This window comes from Myotis nattereri (genome assembly GCF_964212035.1).
Source record: "Myotis nattereri genome assembly, chromosome: 19".
NCBI classification, from domain to species: Eukaryota; Metazoa; Chordata; class Mammalia; order Chiroptera; family Vespertilionidae; genus Myotis; species Myotis nattereri.
Genome location: NC_138095.1, coordinates 25946623 through 25962834, shown reverse-complemented (window position 1 = coordinate 25962834; position 16212 = coordinate 25946623). Strand labels below are relative to the sequence as shown.

The 16212-nt window shown below is 45.8% G+C and overlaps 2 protein-coding genes across 2 annotated transcripts in view; one reads left to right on the top strand and one right to left on the bottom strand.

Moving 5' to 3' along the window:
• The window catches only part of EIF4ENIF1 (eukaryotic translation initiation factor 4E nuclear import factor 1), a 33171-nt gene extending 29268 nt beyond the window's left edge, over positions 1-3903 (top strand). The window contains exons 16-19 of the mRNA XM_081113413.1: positions 65-197; positions 1651-1995; positions 2271-2435; positions 3194-3903. Coding sequence (XP_080969539.1) covers positions 65-197; positions 1651-1995; positions 2271-2435; positions 3194-3435 — 885 coding nt within the window. The 3' untranslated portion in view covers positions 3436-3903. The remainder of the gene's footprint in view (positions 1-64; positions 198-1650; positions 1996-2270; positions 2436-3193) is intronic.
• Positions 3904-6060: 2157 nt separating this feature from the next.
• DRG1 (developmentally regulated GTP binding protein 1) lies at positions 6061-15500 on the bottom strand. The gene is made up of 9 exons (XM_081113414.1): positions 15284-15500; positions 13688-13811; positions 12862-13037; positions 11494-11563; positions 10531-10700; positions 9695-9825; positions 8161-8328; positions 7781-7903; positions 6061-6370 (listed from the first exon to the last, which is right to left on the bottom strand). The coding sequence occupies exons 1-9, from the start codon at positions 15323-15325 to the stop codon at positions 6271-6273; spliced, it is 1104 nt and encodes a 367-aa protein (XP_080969540.1). The 5' UTR covers positions 15326-15500; the 3' UTR covers positions 6061-6270.
• Positions 15501-16212: the final 712 nt, after the last annotated feature.

Genomic DNA, 16212 nt, shown 5'->3' with positions numbered 1-16212 from the left:
AGTTAATCTCGGCTTGAGTAGCAAAGGTATTTAGAGCAGTGCTAACACTAATTGTTCTCTGCAGCTTTCTCCTTCCTTCACCCCTACCTCAGTGATTCGTAAGATGTACGAGAGCAAAGAGAAAAGCAAGGAGGAGCCAGCATCTGGAAAAGCAGTTCTTGGTGACAGTAAAGAGGACACTCAGAAGTCCAGTGAAGGTACTGCAGAGCTGTTGAGGGTGTATTGCCCAGATAGTATGTGAGAGAGGGAGCATGGATTTGAGTGCTGACCAGCATGGCCTGATTCTCTGCAAAGCGCTAGACAATGCCCTGACCGGTTTGGCTCAGTGGATAGAGCCTCGGCCTGCAGACTCAAGGGTCCCAGGTTCAATTCCAGTCAAGGGCATGTACCTTGGTTGCGGGCACATACCCAGTAGAGAGTGTGCAGGAAGCAGCTGATCAATGTTTCTCTCTCATTGATGTTTCTAACTCTCTATCCCTCTCCCTTCCTCTCTGTAAAAAAAATAAAATAAAATAAAAGCGATAGACAAGATCCCTAGACTGCTAGCGCTAGACTGCTCTAGACCACATTTCTGTTTGACACTGAGAAGGTTGGACCAGCTCATAGTGACTTAGCTGCTTGAAAACTCTGACCAATCTAAGAGTACTAGTATTAGACAGGAAGGGATGAGCTTTAGGTTTGGATTCTTATTTAGGTTCAAAGTAGAATTATTAGTACATCTATTTGGCAAATTGATATAGTTCAACCAGTTTTACTTCTGAAAGGTTCTCTCCAGTCTATAGAGAGTGTGTCCAACAAACTCTGCAACAGATGAAGTATATAGGAAGTGTACCAAGCCTTTTAGAAGTACATAGAAAATGCTGACAGGCTTCTTTTAGGACTTGCACAGTTGAGATTGTTCAAGACATGGTGAAACATTCCGATGTTGGGTTTACAGGCCTGGGTATTAGTGTAAGAGCTTTTTGCCTGTGAGGAAGTTTGGGGTGGGGGGAGGAAATCCTGTTGGTCTTACTTAAAAAGGCAGTTAAGATTCCTTCACCAGGTTCTAATTGCTATTTGAACTTTCTGTTATGATGGATTTGCATAATTTTGATTTTTACCTTAGGCTTTGAAAAAGCATGTTAATCCCAAGCAGCTGACTAGGCTAGGACGAGCTCCCACACAGATCCAGACCATAGCCATATGGGCAGAGCAAGGTGCCCAGCTGAATTACATCACCAGACATGCTGTGCCAGGCTCACTTGCCCAATAGCTATTCCTGGGTTGAGAGGATTTTAAGAATAAAAACAGGGCCTTAAGAGTTACTTTGTTTTTTTAACTTTAGAGCCTTTGGGTTTTTAAAGTGTAGCAAAGATAAACTCTGTTCCAACAAAGTGCTGAAGACTGGAAAACTTGGGGTCTGCTCCCAGCTCTGTCCCTGACTACCCCTATGGCCTTGACTGGGCCTGTTCATAAGGCAAATTGATGTTTCCTAATTATGCAATCCTCTAAATTTGTTGAGGGGAGCCAAATAAGGATTGTGAGCTTTCTAAGAAATGAGATTTAACACCCCCCCCCCAAAAAAAAAAAAAAAGATTTACTGGATCATTGGGAGGACAAAGTGTTTGGGAGTTTGCCAACACTAAAAATATTCTGTCTGGATCCCTACAGAGAATCTCTTGTCATCCAACTCTGTGCCCAATGCTGATCGAGACTATTCTCCTACCACAAATCCCAAACTGTCAACATTGCAGCGGTCTTCATGTTCCACCCCACTGTCCCAGACCAGCCGTTACACCAAAGAACAAGATTATCGACCTAAAGCAACTGGGAGAAAAACACCCACCTTGGCACCCCCAGTTCCAGGAACACCTTTTCTCCGTCCTGTCCACCAAGTTCCCCTTGTCCCCCATGTCCCAATTGTTCGGCCTGCTCACCAGCTTCACCCAGGGTTGGTCCAAAGGATGCTGGCCCAGGGAATACATCCACAGCATCTTCCAAGTTTGCTACAAGCTGGTGAGTTTCTGCCCCGCCATGACAACAGCTGCTAGAACTAATAAAAGTGCTGTGCTGTGGGAGGTTTTCATCCCTAGAAAGATGTTACTAGATTTTTCCATCTAACTGGTGGATAGTGGGTCCAATCCAGTCCACTCCTTACTCTATTAAAAGATTAGGAACCTAGCTTAAGCATTTTTCACTCTCAGTAAACTTTCAGATCAGTAACACTATACAGTGAAGCTTGAAAATTTCCAGGTAGATTAAGATTCTCACCGATTTCTTCTTTCTAACAGGTGTGCTTCCTCCTGGGATGGATTTGACTCATTTACAGGGAATATCTAGCCCAATCCTGGGTCAACCCTTTTACCCTTTACCTGCTGCTAATCACCCTCTCCTAAACCCTCGTCCTGGGACACCTCTGCATCTGGCAATGATGCAACAGCAGCTACAGCGTTCAGGTAGGTTCAGGAATGGGCCAGGTGAGCTGGGTGTGGCTAAATAGGCTTAAAGTCTTGGACCAGTTCCTAGTGAGGGGGATGAATTGACATAGACAATTCATTCTTTAACTTATCCTGCAAGACTGGGATAAGGGTATAACCAAGACGAAGATGATGTAAACCAACCTCTATGGGATTTGGAATTCCTGTTCCTGTAAAACAGAGAGCCAATTGTGCTCTGGCGCTTTTTTGTCCTTCGCCTCTTAGGAGGCTGAAAATCCTTCCAACAGAGGTTCCACATAGGGACTGCCCAGAATAGATGCCCTCTCGCCAGCTAATGTTAGTGCTTCCGTGATGTGGCTGCTTGCTGTGGGACATAGTAGTCATGTCATCTACTAGGGTAACTTCTGAATAGCTCAGCTTTCAAAGGTCTATTTTCTGGCATTTTGCAAAGGAATTTCCTAGAACAAATCATCAGGTAAAGAATTCTGTTTGGAGTTTTATGGAGAGAGTTGAGTGAGGCAGGACTTGATACAGTACTTTCCCCCTCCTGTTCTACCTCTTCCTTTTTTTTAAATGTATTTATTGATTTCAGAGAGGAAGGGAGAAGGACAGAAACATCAATGATGAGAGTCATTGATCAGCTGTCTCCTGCATGCCCCCTACTGGGGATCAAGCCCACAACCCAGGAATCGAACCTGGGATTCAGTCCGCAGGCTGATGCTCTATCCACTGAGCCAAGCCGGCTAGGGCATAACTCTTCCTTCTTATTCCCACAGTTCTTCATGCTCCAGGCTCTGGTTCCCAGGCAGCAGCTGTGAGTGTTCAGGCGACCCCACAGAATGTGCCCAGCCGGTCAGGCCTGCCCCACATGCACTCCCCACTGGAGCACCGCCCCAGCCAGAGGAGCAGCTCCCCGGTGGGCCTTGCCAAATGGTTTGGCTCTGATGTGCTACAGCAGCCCCTGCCCTCCATGCCTGCCAAAGTCATCAGTGTGGATGAATTAGAATATCGACAGTGAGCAAGGCAGGCAGGCTCACCTAACCCTGGACCTATGGTGGACTCTGCTTGGTTTACAGGCTTTTACTTTGGAGCACTCTGTGCAAAGCTGTTCAGGAGGCCTAGGCATCTGGTGTGGTCTGCATGATGGAAGCCTCCATGGTCTGAATACAGGATGCATAGTCCTGTCAATGCCGGAAATAGTCTTTCTTTTTTTGTAAGATATGTGAATGAAGTGCTGGTGTCTTCACCAAGAGGTGGCACCTAAGGGTTCTGAGGAAATAAATGTATAGACCCTTATGTACAGACCTGTGTATAAATAATTTTTGTATATACATAATAGGATAGCTTTTTTGAACTTATACAGCTGTACATAAAAAAAAAAAAGTAGCTGATATTAGTTAAACCTGTGTCTAGTTTGTATTTCTTTCACTTGTACATTTGGGACTTTCTCTTTGGGTTGATTAAAGTTGCATATGCTGTGAATGAAGTGAATGGCATTACTGTGTTTATTTCCTCCTGAATCCCTTCCTCCTTGTTTCCAACCAGCTGACCTATCAGGGTCAGTAGGTTCCTCATGAGAAATTAATCTGGTTTTAAGTTTTTCTTTAAAACCCATGGCACTGCCCTAGCTGGTTTGTCTCTGGATAGAGCGTCGGATGATTCCAGTCAAGGGCAAGTACTTTGGTTACAGGCTCAATCGCCAGTAGGGGGCGTGCAGGAGACAGCAGACCAGTGATTCTCTCATCATGGATGTTTCTCTCTCTCCCCTCTCCCTTCCACTCTGAAATAAAAAATATATATATATATTTTTAAATGGACCAGTGACATCAAGGCTTATATCCTACAAAGTGACTGGATACCAGGCCTGAGGGGCTTATCTTCTGAGTCGAAAGACAGTGCTAACACTGTCCAGAAAGACTCGGAGGGAAACAACTGTCACCAAGGAAACAAAAGAAACAAGTACTAGAAAAGCCTGAGTGTGTGTAGAAGCCCACATCTTCGTCCCTCACATACTGCCAGTTCTAGCTCACTTCACCTATAATCTACCTTCCTGCAACTGTTTCCCTTCCTGATTTTCTCGGGCTACTGTCATCCCTTTAACCCGTAATGAAATCATCTTGGACTTCTCTTCCTCTAAAGAGCAAGTCAGGCACCAAGTTTAAATTTCTCCTTTGTACCTATATGCCCACCTCCCATGTCCATATCCTCACTAGCCAGTCCACACAAAGATTTTTGCCAATTTCCCATTATCCAAGCAATCCCTTCAAAATCCCTTATTCCCAACCCCAAACCTCTGATTATACCCTTAATAGACTCTCAAGTAGTCCTGACCACACCCCTCTTAATGCAGTCTCCCACCGCCTTACGTAACACGTTATGTATACACACAAGGCTGCTCTGATCACACCGGTTGCCTCACTTGCAATGTTCTGCCTCCATGCCTTCAACCAGGTTATGTGGTTGAGGCCAGGACTGCCATGGGGGTTCAAGCAGAAAGGCTGGGCTACAGAAAAAGGGACATTTAGCGGCCAACCTGGCAGCATGGTTCAGCTGAACATTCAGCCCAACACTGACAGAGGGCCGTGCTCTGACTAGGGCAGGCAGGGAGCCCAGGAAAAGCACAGGAACCAGTGACAAGAGCCAACATTCGGCACACACTGTGCTAAGCATTTTACAAGCACCACATCCCTTAATACTAACAATCTGCACTTTAGTAAGTGCTATTACTATCTCCATGTTATATGAGGAAACTAAGGCTTACTAAGATTAAGTAATTTGTGCAAGGTTCCACAGCTAATTAGAAGTTAACCTGCAATTCAAACTCCAATGTGCCTGGTCAGAGTATTTTACTCAGTAACCACACATCGTCTCCCAAATGGGCTAGCCTTGCAAAGAATAAGCAGTTAACTTAAATCAAGTCTTTCGGCATCATATGAAGACCACTTGAAAGGACTAAAGGCCACAGCCAGTTGGAAGGATTTCCCATGACTAAACATCAAATTAACATATTGCAGCCCAGCTGGTATGGCTCAGTGGTTGAACGTCAACCTATGAACCAGGCAGTAATGGTTCAATTCCCAGTCAGGACACATGCCAGGGTTGCGGGCTCAATCCCTGGTGTGGGGTGTGCAGGAGGCAACCAATTGATGTGTTTCTCTCACGTCAATATCTCTCTTTCCCTCTCTCTAAAAATCAATGGAAAAATATCCTCGGGTGAAGATTAAAAAAAAAAGGTTGCAGTCAGCTCTGACTGGTTTGTTCAGCAGTTAGAGCATTGGCCCTGTCAACCAAAAAGTCATGATTCAATTTCCAGTCAAGGGTACATACCTCAATTGCAGGTTCAATCCCTGGTCCCAGTCAGGGCTCATGCAGGAGGCAACCAGTTGATGTCTCTCTCTCTCACATCAATGTTTCTCTCACTCTCGCTCCCTCCTTCCATCCCTCCCGCTCTCTTCCACTCTCTAAAGATCAATGGAGAAAATATCCTCGGGTGAGAATTAAAAAAAAAAAGTTGCAGTCACATTTTTATCCAGTTCACACTCAAGACCAAGTTCCCAAGTAACCCCTTATCCAGCTGCCTCGCTGTACATACGCATCCACATTTAGTCCATCGCAAAACAAATTCTGACAATGACACATGACCTGCACACAGCCAGCTGGCCGTCAGGTCCTTTATGCAGTTCAACACACAAGGTGACACCAAGTTAAGACAAGTGTTCCAATTTGGGTACCTCCATCTCCCTCCCCTGAATCCTGATCCAGTGGTTGCCAAAGCCAGAGGGGCTTGAGGTGGGGGCTTGGTCATGGGGAAGGCTGCAGTGGTTGGCCCAGCAGACAGGCAAAGGGGAAGGCTTCACTTCTTCACAATCTGAATGACATCCTCGTCCTCCAACGTGTGGTCTTTACCCACTTTTTGAGGATTGTGTTTCACAGAGAGACCCCAGACCAGAGCACTATACGGAAGGGAAAAAGAACAGTCAGTATGAACAATCACCTAGCTCAGTGATGGTGAACCTTTTGAGCTCGACATGTCAGCATTTTGAAAAACCCTAACTTAACTCTGGTGCCGTGTCACATATAGAAATTTTTGGTATTTGCAACCATAGTAAAAGACTTATATTTTTGATATTTATTTTATATAGTTAAATGCCATTTAACAAAGAAAAATCAACCAAAAAAATGAGTTCGTGTGTCACCTCTGACATGCGTGTCATAGGTTCGCCATCACTGACCTAGCTTGACTACCTGGCAGCCACCTTTCTGCTCAGGTTTAGCATTCAGGCTCTTAAGAGCGACAGTCCTGCAACAGTCAAGGATCCTTCTGCCTAGTCAAAAATCACACTCAAAATTCATTCAGAGGCTTTAGCTTCCCCAGCAGTGTGGCACACTGGAACCTTCACATACAAAGTAGCATAGACTTGGAAATTGTGTAATTCCTCATGTTCCAAAGCCAATTTAAGAAAGTCAAAGAGAAAAAACACAAATGAGAAGTGTGACAAGATGAGCTTAAAATTAAGAAAGCAGGGGTTTATTATAGAGAAATACCCTGAAATCAGATTGGAAATTAATTCTCAGAAGTACAGTGTCAGTTATCGACTGTTAAAGAATACCAGTTTTTATTGGTTCTACTAAAACTATCATTGGGTATCTGATAAAAAAATGTAGGACCTCCCTTCCTCAGCCATGCCAGGAAAATTCTCCCTATCAAGAAACCATAACTGGGCCCTGACCAGGTAGCTCAGTTGGTTACAGCATCGTCCCAATAAGCCAACGCTGTGGGTTCAATGCCCGGTCAGGACACATACAAAAATCAACCAATGAATGCACAAATAGGTAGGACAACAAATCATTAAGTTAAAAAGAAATATATAGCCAAAACCGGTTTGGCTCAGTGGATAGAGCGTCGGCCTGCGGACTGAAAGGTCCCAGGTTCGATTCCGGTCAAGGGCATGTACCTGGGTTGCAGGCACATCCCCAGTAGGAGATGTGCAGGAGGCAGCTGATCGATGTTTCTCTCATCATCGATGTTTCTAACTCTCTATCCCTCTCCCTTCCTCTCTGTAAAAAATCAATAAAATATATTTTTTAAAAAAACCACACACACATATATATATATATATATATATATGGTAAATGAAGATAATTTTTATCCATGGATCTCAAGTACTAAAAATATGTAGTACTACTGATAGGAACTGGTAAACAAGACACTGAGACCTGCCTCACAGAAGCTAAGAACTATGTACGAAAGGACAGAAAATGGTGGCCGTATTGCTATTAATGCCATGCTAAGAATTTCCAGTTAGTGAAATCAGTAGCTTACTGGGAAAAGAAGGCACCACCTACGTGCCCGTGATACTTACTATTTAAATTCCTTAATAAGATTTTTGTGAATCTTCATGCAGAAATCCTCCACTGTGGTCCTGGAGTAAGGCAGCACCACTGGGGATGTGTAATCTGGCAACTGGCCTTTGGGTTTGGTGTAACTAGAAAGAGAAGAAGCAGAGGTTGCCTACTTCTTGGAATGCTTCATGTGCTGAACGCAAATCAGCCCTCCATCACCTCTCAGAACAGGTGCACATAACCCCAACTCGAGAAAAAAGTGCCCTCAATATGGCCTAGCAGATGATAGGAATTAATTTGTGTCTCCAAAGACTTTATGTTAATGAGCTCCACAGGACATCATTGTAATCCAGTCTGGTTTAATTCCCACAGCAATATTACCCTATCCACTAAGACTTACATCCTCACAAGTTTCAGATAGTCCCAGATCTTTTCCAACAGGTCATCAAAATTCCAGCGGTGATGAGCAGAGATGGGTACACAGTGAGGTACCTTATAGATGATATCCAATTCCTCAATGGAGATCTGATCAATCTTATTTAACACATAGATACAGGGGATATAAACTCTAAAAAAGAAAAACAGGACATTAGTCTGGAGCTGCTGACAAGACTGTCAGTTTGATTATCAGTACCCCCTCATCCAGAATCCTAAATCAGAGACTCTCCAAAGGGATCATATGATGCAGATCAACCCCCACCCCCTCTATCCCACAAAAATGAACTTCCCACCAAAATAAAGTAGAACATCCAGAAAGTGAACTACAGGTAACAAAACCCAGGCTCTAGTTCCAGCCATGCAGCTAACTGAGAGAACATGCTACAGAGAAAAGAACACAAGCTTTAGAGTCATACAGACTGAATCTACTCATAGCTCTTTCACTTTCTACATATGTGCCCCAGGACAGGTCTCAGAGTTGATTTCCTACAAAGTTGTTTTCAGAAATGTAAGAATGTAAATGTATTTCTAATAACATATTTCATGATAATTTTTAAAGAATAAAAAAAACTTGCCCAGCTGGCATGGCTCAGGGGTTGAGCATCAACCTATGAACCAGGAGGTCACAGTTCGAGTCCCGGTCAGGGCACATGCCCAGGTGTGAGCTTGATCCCCTGTGGGAAGCATACAGGAGGCAGCCAACCCATGATTCTCTCTCATCATTGATGTTTCTATCTCTTTCCCCCTCTTCCTTCCTCTCTAAAATCAATAAAAATATATTTTTTTAAAAAAGCACTTTAAACAAAAATCTGGCAATGTCACAATCCCAATGTCCAATCAATGTGGCAGCTAAGGTTAGTATTAAATAGGCAGGCCACAAATTCTCAGGCTTCAATTATCTCACTAAATGCCTAAATCAAAGCACTGGCTTTATTTTCAAATGATCAAATAAATTCATCCAACCAATTGGAACAAATGAACAGGAAGGCAACTAGAAAATATTATATCCAAATGCCAGGAATAATTTTAACAGTGGTTTCAATTATTATTTAATTTCAAATATTAATAGTAGTAATGTTTCATGGATTAGGGTTTTAGCTAATGCACCCTTAGGTCAGAGAGAACAGACACAGCCCGGCCTACTCTGAGTTCTGCAGGACAGCCTCTAGGATTTCTCACATGGGTTAATTCTAGGAGCGAAGACCGAGAACGTAGTCTCTTCAACCATCATATGACACAGAGCTTAGGGGACAGCCTAGTTCACAGCAAGTAACTGAAATGGGGAATCAGACCATCGTAATGAAATTTCAAAGCAAACAAGGAAGTTAGAAAGCAAGATCAACCCTTTATAGCCAAAGAAACCAAGGCCCACTAATATTGGAGATACTAGCACAACTACAGTTAGAATCAAGGTCTGCCACATTCAGGATCCAATGTTGTTTCCATTAAGAGGCTTCAAATTCAAACTCGGGCACCAGACTGCAGTCGGTCCATACCTGTTTCCTTCCACCACATCAATGAGGTCATCCGCTGTGGCATCGCTACGCAGAGTCACATCGGCATTGTGAATTTTGTATTCAGCCAGAATGCTCTTCACAGTTTCCGCATCCAGCTCACTCTGAGGGCACTGAATAGACATAGAGGACAATGACTGGTCAGAGAGCAAAAACAAAAACTCCCAAGAGTATCCATGGATGAATCTGGGTAACCTTAGCTAAGGTGCAGCAAACTCATTTCTAAAGACTGCTATCCTGGATGAGAGTAACGAACTTATAGTAGGAAATACAAAAAACTAAAAATCTTTCCAAACTCTAGGGAAGGTGTTATGGCCTGAATTGCGTCCCCACAGCCCCCACCCAAATTCATGTTGAAGTTCTAGTATCTCAGAATATAACTTTTTGGAGACAGGGTCTTAAAGCGGTAACTAAGTTAAAATCACATGAGTAGGCTCATATAATGTAAGAGCAAGAATTTTTGTCTATTTTGCTCCCTTTTCCATCCACTCCCCAGAGCGTAAAGCAATACTTAGCCCATGGTAAGCACTCTATTAATCTGTGTTGAATGAATAAAAACATGGCATTGGCAACGATCTATCTCCTGCAAACATAAAATTGGTCTATACCCCCATACCACCTCAAACAGTTAACCCAAAAGAGGAAATGAGAGTCTGACTCTTATCCTACTCTTGATTCTTGTCAATCATTACAAGGTAATTATGTTACTTCAATTAGTGCTAGAAGTCCGGTAATTTCCAAATGACACTGTCCCTTAGCTCAATCCATTCCACCCCAGTGTCTTTAGCAGCCTGCCCCATACCACCTTATCCCCTTACAGTGGCTGTGAGATTAATGCCTCCTTTATCCTTCTTCTTAAAGCCAATGTTGGGAGGTTTGCTGTTCAAGCGAAGGCCAAAGCCTTCCAATTCATTTTCAATGATCTTCTTATGTCCCAAGGGTTTTAGGACATCCAGAACAATCAGGATCAGGTTACACGTTCGAGCCACTGAAGAATTAAAAAATAAAAGTTATACCCAGGCAAAGTTCATTAAAGATTTAACTAATACAAATACTCAAAAGTATAGGGGTGAGGGTGAGGGTGGGGTAGGGGTGGGGGAGAGTTCCTGCACTTAACAGACAAAAAATGTTTTTGTAAATAAGTCGGCCTATGAACCGGGAGGTCACAGTTGAATTTGTGGTCAGGGCACATGGCCAGGTTGCAGGCTCGATCCCCAGTGTGGGGCATGCAGGAGGCAGCCAATCAATAGTTCTCTCTCATCATTGATGTTTCTATCTCTCTCTTTCCCTCTCCCTTCCTCTCTGAAATCAATAATTTTTTTTTTAATGAGGTGATAGTGTGCAGACACTTTAAAAAAGTATGAAGGTAAATAGAAGAAACAGTTGAAGAGTTGACAGTATAGTTGTCAAAGGGGAGTGACAGTGAAGGTGAGGAGAGGTGGGGTAGCAGATTGTTGCAATTTATGATTAGCCTTTCATAAGATTTTACTTTAAATAAACAGAAAAGAAGAAAAAGCATGGGTGGGAATAAGGAAACCTCAGTTCTAATTCCAAATCTTCCATGAACACCAACACTGGACCAAAGCCCTCTACCGCTCCTGTCCTTAGGGTTCCTCCTCAAATGGGGATCTGAGGTCCCTTCAAGTCCTGACATTCTATTCTGGTAAGAATCGGTAAAACTATGCCCTTCACTATAGCATCGTCTCCAAGTCCACAGTCCCCAGCTAAAGAACATCTGGTAAAGGAATGATATTCCAGGATGGTGGCCCTGGACCACTCACCTGCAATGACTTGACGGCCTCTACCTTTCCCGTCCTTGGCACCCTCAATGATACCCGGGAGATCCAGGAGCTGCAAGATTGGGGGTGGGGGGTAGGGGGGAGAAATGGAAAAACTTATTATAAATCTGAGCAGATCACATAGAATGATTTATTTCTCAAGTATACAAAATTTAGGAGATATAAATCAAATGTTCCTTATGAGTATATGAATATTATTTTAACTAAGCATCTTCTAAATGTCAGCTACAGGCTTTTTACATACTTTAATCTAGTTTAAAATGCCTAACAACCCTATAAAATAAGGATATTAGCTGAGTTTCATAAAAGTGGTGATTTACTCAAAGTCACAATCCTAATAACTCAAGTAAAATTATAACCCACATTTTTGGAGCCAAATGCATTTGTCTCTATTAATATCTTTCAATATCACCACACTTTTTTTTAGAGAGAGGGGAAGGGGAGACCGAGAGAGAAAAACATCCATGTGAGAGAGAAACATCGATTGGTTGCTTTCCACCCACGCCCAGAGTAGGGCCAGGGATTAAGCCTGCAACCGAGGTACATGCCCTTGACTGGAATCAAACCCAGGACCTTCAGTCCAAGGGCTGACGCTCTATCCACTGAGCCAAACCGGCTAAGGCTGATCATATTATTTATTAAAAGTTTCTAATAGCTCCTAAATTAGGTACAAGATAAAATTCAACTTCCTTAGTAGGTACACAAGGTCCTTCATAATTCCACTCCAACCTACCTTTCCAGATTCAGTTACTAACACTCCCTGTCCCACACCTAAGCTCACACCACAGCAGGCTGTTCACCATTATGGCTCCCTGAAGTAGCCCTTTACCTTTACTGGCTGGTGAAATGCCTTTTGAACTTCAAGACCCACCTCCAGCCCTAGCAGGTTTGGCTCAGGGGATACAGCATCCGGCTGCGGACTGAAGGGACATGGGTTCCATTCCAGTGGATGCCAGGGCGCATGTGGGAGGCAACCAGTCAATGTGTCTCTCTCACATTGATGTTTCTCTGTGTGTGTCTCTCCTCCCCCCTTCCACTCCTCCAATGTCACTTTCTACATGAAGTCTTTTTTGTTTTGTTTTGTTTTGTTTTGTTTTGTTTTGTTTTGTTTTGGTCTTACCAGACCTCCCCCACACCGAATCCTCAGAGGAAAAGTAGTCCCGCCTTTCTCTGTGTTTTCACAGGTCTATCCCAATGTGTACTGATTGGCCTTACTGCTCTATCTCCCTGCTAGACAATGATCGGGAAGCAAAGACCAGGTCTGGCATAGGGAGAGCTCCCAATAAGTGCTTTTTCAATGAATGAAAGGATGGGTTCCCCCCCCTTCCTTGTCCTGCAGGACTGACTCACCTGGATCTTGGCACCTTTGTATCTGATGACACCAGGCACAGTGGTCAGAGTGGTGAACTCATAGGCTGCCACCTCAGAATACACCCCTGCCAGGTTACTGAGCAGTGTCGACTTCCCCACAGATGGAAAACCCACAAACCCAATTCGAGCATCACCTGTCTTGGCCACATCAAAACCTAAAGCATCAACAAATATCAAAAAGAGGAAGAAAGTTATCCCTGAGTGTTGAGACTCATGTAATTCTTTTCACATTCTGGTTACCTATCTGACGAGGACCTATGTCTGCAATTTTGTACAGTTTACCTCTAGAATAGAACTTAAGCATACAAAATCTCACTACAGCAATTTGCAATATTTAATGGACTTTTTAGGTTTTCTTTTTTTTTCCCTTTTTTTCTTTTTACAATGGCTGCAAACAGGTTCAAAGCCACATCTGTGGCCCTTCTCTAGAAAGTGTACAGAATACTGACATTCCTTTTTGTTCCTAACCTTCTCTCTCGACTTCTCCAGCCTACGCTTATTCTTCCTACCTTCGTGTCCCTTGGCATCCATTTCCTTAATTTTTATCTTGACTGTCTATGTGTATGTATTTCTGTAAGCCGATGTAAATCTATCGGTATAAAATACACATCAATAAAACCCTAATTTATTTAGGTAATACCCACTTGCCTTTGAAATCAGCAGAATAAACACAAATCAAGACTTTAGGCTTAGAAAGCATAAATCTTCTCTGATAGAAATTTAAAAATTACTTTTGGGCCATGTGCCTGTATTATTTGGATTAAAATTACGCCAGAGGAAAACAAGGTTTAAGGACACCACAAACCTTCTCCCGGCCCCCCGCCGCCGCCGCCCTTCGGAGTAATGAGCTCCCTGCGCAGCTTGGCCAGGCGGGCCTTCAGCAGCCCCAGGTGGTGCGCCGTGGCCTTGTTCTTCTGAGTCCGAGCCATCTACAGGGGAAGAGTCACAGCCCCGAGTCAGAAGCAGTCCCCACAGGCTCCAAGACCCAGGATAAATGCTCCCCCACCTCCGAGAGCAGCGGTTCTCCACCTGTGGGTCGCGACCCCTTTGGCGGCCGAACCACCCTTTCACAGGGGTCGCCTAAGACCATCCTGCATATCAGATATTTACATGACGATTCATAACAGTAGCAACATGACAGTTATGAAGTAGCCAACGAAAATAATTTTATGGTTGGGTCACAACATGAGGAACTGTATTTAAAGGGCCAGAAGGTTGAGAACCACTGTCCGAGAGGATGGCGTTTTCTTCCTCGGTCCCTCTCAGGTCAGTATACCTGTACCCATTTTAGTCAGATGCTAAAAAGAGAAAAAAACCCATTCTCTCCAGCACCCGGCCCATTCCCCTCATTACAGAGCAAGCAAACGGGGTACCCAGTCGAGAGAAGAGACCTGCCGTGACCAGCAGCGTCCACACCCATCCGCTGGTTCCCTTCCCGCTGCTTGTACCTGCTGCGCCCCGTACAACACTGGGCCACCCCTCTCCCCGGTTTCAAGAGCGACAGAATCACACGACCACCCGGGTGGAATCGACCGCCTCCACAGGTGTCGATCCACTCCCAGGTCCTACTCCCGGGGAACCGAGCCGTCACAGCAGAGGCTGGGGGAGGTGGGGGGTCGCGAGGTGATAAGGAAAGATACCGAAGTGCGGGAGCAGCCAGGGCGGGAGTGAGGCAGCAGGACATGTACGTGCACACACACAATCAGAGACTGAGAGACACAAACTGAGCAAGGAGAGTCAGGGCTGGAGTAAGGAAGCCGGATTCGCTGCACACGCACGTACGCGCACACACGTGTACACACACACGTGCACGCACACACGTGTACACACACTCTTAGAGATTGAGAGAAACAAACGGAACAAGGAGAATCAGGGCTGGAGTAGGAAAACAGGATTCGGTGCACACGCACGTACGCACACATGTACGCACACACCACACACACAAAGTACGTGAGCAGTCAGGGCTGGAGTAAGGAAGCAGACCTCGGTGCACACGCACGTACGTGCACGCACGCACACACACACACAAATTAGAGATTGAGAAAAACAAACAGCACCAGGAGCACCAACCAAGACGCAGTGGTGTGGAACGCGGGCCCGTGAGGAAGGGTTCGGGGAACGCGGGCCTGGACTGAAGGGAGTCGGAGAACCCGGACCGGGGCACAGGGGCGTCGGGGGGTGCGGGACCAGATTGAGGGGAGTCGGGGGGCGCGGGACCAGGCTGAGGGGATCCGGGGGACGCGGGCCCAGGCATAGGGGCGTCGGGAGACACCGGTCCGGGCTGAGGGAAGTCGGAGGACGCCGGCCCGGTTCTGACGCGGCTGAGGGGAGGTAGGCAGGAGCGACACCGGCGAAGCCAGCACGCTCGGGCGGACGGCGAAGCGCGCGTGGCGCCCATTACCTCGGCCTCGATCTCCGCAATCTTGGCTAAGGTACTGCTCATCGCGGCGGGTCGCGGGGGGCTGCAGCCACCTCCACACTTGACTATCTCGGTTCACACACCCGCCGGCGGACCTGCCACAGCTGCCAGGCACGACGGTGCGCACGCGCGGGACTTTCCCCAGTTCTCGCGAGAGAACCCCGCGCGCGGTGCCCCGCGAGATCCGCCGCGTCTCGTCGGCTCCTCCCCCTCAGCCAACCCCGCCCCGTCCCGCCAGCCAGCGCGGTGTCATAGAGCCCGCGGGAGCGGGGGCCAGAGCGGCCGCCCCAGCCCGTGCCTCCCGGAGCGCGCGGAGGGTCGCGCGCCGCTCGGCCCCGCCCCGCCCCGCCCCGCCCAGGCCCGGCGCGGGGTGTCCGGGGGCTGCTCCCTGCCGCGGCCCAGGGCCCGCAGCCCACAGACCCTGGACGGCGGAGAAGCGTGCACTGCAGCCTTCCACCCTCTCTTCCTCGCCAGCGCCTACGGGTCCCGGAGCCCCTTTTCGTGCTGGGGGGACGCCCGGGCGGACTTACCGGACCCCTAGGTTGATGTAGAGGCCGATCTTCAACCTGTCCCGCCCTCTTGGCAAAAAAGAAAATGCTCCTTTTTCATCACTCACAACTATATTTAGGTATCTGTTTTGTTTACCCCCCCAAATCCCGGATAGAATGCATGGCACATGGTGAGCCCACAATAAATGCAAGATTAAATGGATAATGCCCAGAGAACCGGTACTGAAAATTTTGAAGCTATATGTTAACGCCCATCGATAGGAAAACCGATAAATAAATAATGGTCCTTCTAGGCTGTGAAATACTATTTCAGCCATTAAAGTGTACATTCGTGTGGTCTGACTCAATAGATCTCCAGGATATATTTTTTAAAAAAACACCTATGTTATGATCCCATTTGTG